The sequence below is a fragment of the Lolium rigidum genome, chromosome 1, assembly GCF_022539505.1.
Source record: "Lolium rigidum isolate FL_2022 chromosome 1, APGP_CSIRO_Lrig_0.1, whole genome shotgun sequence".
Taxonomy (NCBI): domain Eukaryota; kingdom Viridiplantae; phylum Streptophyta; class Magnoliopsida; order Poales; family Poaceae; genus Lolium; species Lolium rigidum.
Window position 1 is genome coordinate 79,004,628 of NC_061508.1, and position 3,714 is coordinate 79,008,341.

The 3,714-nt window shown below is 44.9% G+C and overlaps 1 protein-coding gene across 1 annotated transcript; it reads left to right on the forward strand.

Annotated features, from left to right (window-relative positions):
• The first annotated feature begins 374 nt into the window (after positions 1 to 374).
• LOC124647992 (aspartyl protease family protein At5g10770-like) lies at positions 375 to 2,734 on the forward strand. The gene is made up of 3 exons (XM_047187829.1): positions 375 to 546; positions 1,461 to 2,236; positions 2,423 to 2,734. The coding sequence occupies exons 1-3, from the start codon at positions 375 to 377 to the stop codon at positions 2,732 to 2,734; spliced, it is 1,260 nt and encodes a 419-aa protein (XP_047043785.1).
• Positions 2,735 to 3,714: the final 980 nt, after the last annotated feature.

Genomic DNA, 3,714 nt, shown 5'->3' on the forward strand with positions numbered 1-3,714 from the left:
CGCCTAGTTTTTTTTTTTTATCTTTTTTGACTTGAGACAACAAAACGGCTGTGTGCATCCTGGTTATGCAGAGGCTGGATGTAATTTCTTTTTAAAGTAATAAAACATCCTTTATCGAAAAAATGTTACTTTAGCTGAATTACACACGTGTAGGCCTACTTGAAACGTTCTGTTGGTTGCATCGTGGTCTCTTTTGTAGCCATCGTCCCCGGCCAAGTTTCTGCTCGGCTAGCCCAAGTTGCAGCTCCCTTGCACGCACCGCCATTTGTTCTACATTTTGTGGAACCTGCTTTACCAATCATCCTATATAAGCATCCGAATTACGAAGACCGGCCTAATCATTATAAGACAACCAAATTACTTTGAGCTGGCAAATGGCGTCGTTGTCAGCGCTGCACTGCTTGCTGCTGGTGTTTGTTCTTCTCTGTGGCGGTGCTCTGGCAGCGTCCCCACGGCGCTACCTCTCCGTCACGGTTGACAACCTCATCAGCTCCAAGGCACAAGCCCAAGTCAACTGCTATGATCCCGACAGAACGATGCCAGCTGGTAATTATTTGTTACCATCTTTTTGATGAGGAGAAAGGTTAAATTTGTAGTTATATACACCCACCGTTCTAAAATAGGATGCACATAGTTTTGATTAAAGTCAATTTGTAGGAGTAGTGCATAGGTTCGACCATGTAGAATTTAATGTTGGACTAAAATCTGTAAGGCGTCAACTTTTTGTTGAAGAAACATATTGTAAAACATAATTCTGAAACACCAAAAATAACAATTGCCATTTAGTATACTAAATGAACTTATAGTAACTAAAAGGAAAATAAAATTATCTCTGTTTATAATTACTCTACGTTCTGGGGTTTCTTAGGCAATTCATAAAAAAACACAGTTTTGCAAAAATATATATGAAAACATGTCAACAGGTATAGTACTAGTATATAATTAGAATCATCATAAATATATTTTTATAATATATATATATACACATATGTGTGTGTATTTGATATTATGGATGTTGATATCAGTTTTAAACTTCAAAAGTTTAACTTTGTCTAACGCAGAATACAAATAACACAGAATACTTGACTATGAGAAGGTAGAAGAGATTTATGTTAATATACACTGTTGGATGTACAATTAAGAAGGGGAATTAAAGATTGCAGATGTTTCATAGTGTTTAAAATTTTTGGTTAGAAAAGATACTTTTTAAATAAAATTATAAGACACATAGTATATGTTGGAAATTGGTTTTTAGGTGAATCCACCTGCAGATGGAACTATTTTAAATTTGGAAATTGATATTTCCTAGTATAATTAAGTTGCAGACGAAACTATTTTAAATTTGTAACTCTAGCTATGGTGCATTTTATGATTGCTTGACCAGATAGAGTACTCCATAATACTAGTAGTAGATGCATACATGATTATTAACCGATGACATTAATTTAAATGATCCGCAGCTGCAACTTCCGGCAACAGGCTTGCCATCCACACTTCTTGCGGCCGCAGGCCCGAGCAATCGATGAGCCAGCGCGACATACTCGTCCACGACAGAGCCCGGCTGAGCGCTGTCCTCGAGAGGTCGGCCGCCTCAGGTGCTATGCCTCCGGTTCCAGCTATCTCCTTCCCTCCTATTTCGCTGGCACCTGTTCCAGGGCCGGCATCGCCACCGTCCGCGACAATCCCCGACCGCCCTGACCTCGAAACGGTGGAGTTCGTCGTCGTTGTCGGCTTCGGCACCCCTGCCCAGCCATCCACCCTCATGTTCGACACCGGCAGCGACGTGTCGTGGACTCAGTGCCAGCCATGCACGGGCCACTGCTACAAGCAGGAGGGTCCTCTCTTCGACCCATCCAAGTCCTCCACCTACGGCGTCGTGCCCTGCGGCGCGGGGGCGTGCAAATTTGCCGGCGGCAGGTGCAACGGCACCACCTGCCTCTACAGCGTCCACTACGGCGACGGCTCGTCCACCGCCGGCGCTCTCTCCGAGGAGACGCTGACGTTCACCTCCTCACGCGCTTTCTCCAGCTTCGTGTTCGGATGCGGCACCACAAACCTCGGCGACTTCGGCGAAGTCGACGGGTTACTCGGCCTCGGCCGCGGCATACTCGCGTTGCCCTCACAAACCACTGCATCGTTCGGAGGCTCATTCTCGTACTGCCTGCCGTCTTTCAACAGCACGCCCGGGTACCTCAGCATCGGCACGACGCCGGTGATGGGCCAGGTCCAATATACTGCAATGATCAAGAAGGCAATGTACCCGTCTTTCTACTTTGTCGAGCTCACGTCCATCAACATCGGAGGCTATGTTCTGCCGGTGCCATCCACCGTGTTCACCAAGACGGGCACCCTGCTCGACTCCGGCACAAGCCTCACGTACATCCCCGCAAAGGCCTACGCCTTGCTCCGCGACCGGTTCAAGTACACCATGCAGGGGAACAAACCCGCGCCGGGCTTCGACGAACTCGACACCTGCTACGACTTCTCCGGCCAGGGCGCCATAGTCATACCGGCGGTGTCGCTCATATTCAGCGACGGCGCCATTTTCGACCTCAACTTCTACGGGATCATGATATTCCCGGACCAGACGCAGCCGGCCGTCGGCTGCCTCGCCTTCGTGGGGAGTCCCACGGGGATGCCCTTCTCCGTCATCGGCAACACGCAGCAGCGTTCCACCGAGGTCATCTACAACGTTGGAGGGCAGAGGATTGGTTTTGTTCCCAACAGTTGCTAATTCAAGTCAGCAAAGTATAGTACTACTCTACTGTATCTTCTTGATTACATGTGTGAGTATATTTTGTAATAAAGGTTGAGACCGTGTGTTTAGTTTCAATTTTATTATTTTTTGTTCCTTTCTTTTTTTCATATCACTCAAACTATATAAAATACGAATTTGATACACAGCGAGTCACTGAAAAACACCAACTAGAATGTGGGAAAAGAATAGTTCAGAATGTTATTTCAAATTGAAAATAAATTTTTAATCTCATAAAAATCAAAATATTTTGTTCACATTCTCATCAACTTCAAAAGTTATATGGTGTGAGTGATAAAAAAAAAATGTTTGAGACGAAAAAAGAGATATTGCGGATCTTGATGCACCTATAAACATCCTAGATACAGATGTGCAGTGAGCACCAGCTCAGAAAGTCCCCTCTCAACTACAATGGAGAATCAACTGAAATAAAATAGATTTTTGTTACGTTTGTAAGTATACTATTTTAATTTCACCCATGCTTCTAACTTTCGTCACTTTCTCACTCATACTTCGAAACGTCTCGCAAAGAACCAAATGTAGCGTGTTTTTGAGTTCACGACGGGTTGACCATTCGCGGACTGTAATCCTAACATATGTGAAATCTCCACAAAATGTGCTCGTGCGACCAGCTCGTGCAATGACATGTTTCTGTAAAATATGTAATTTATGTGAACGAGCCAAACTATGCATCTGGTGTTATTTATCCTCCTAATCTTGACTCGTCGTACGTCTCCTCATACTCATCCTGATTCTGACTTCTGAAGCTTCATGTCATCATTATCGTCTTCTTCGTTGTCATGCATGTCCATGCAGTTAGTATGATCACGCAGGAAATATGCAGTGCACCTCCTTTCCTCTGCTATGTTGTGCCACCGTCGTTGCTGGTCGTCCCGCACTCGGTTCGCACATATAAGCCAGTGCTACTGCGGTCCTCGCACTTGATTCGTACCATACTT

Coding starts and splice junctions, on each gene's coding strand:
- LOC124647992 (XM_047187829.1), top strand. CDS start 375: ATGGCGTCGTTGTCAGCGCTGCACTGCTTGCTGCTGGTGTTTGTTCTT. Junction 547..1,460: donor CGACAGAACGATGCCAGCTG/GTAATTATTTGT, acceptor AATGATCCGCAG/CTGCAACTTCCGGCAACAGG. Junction 2,237..2,422: donor TGGGCCAGGTCCAATATACT/GCAATGATCAAG, acceptor GACCGGTTCAAG/TACACCATGCAGGGGAACAA.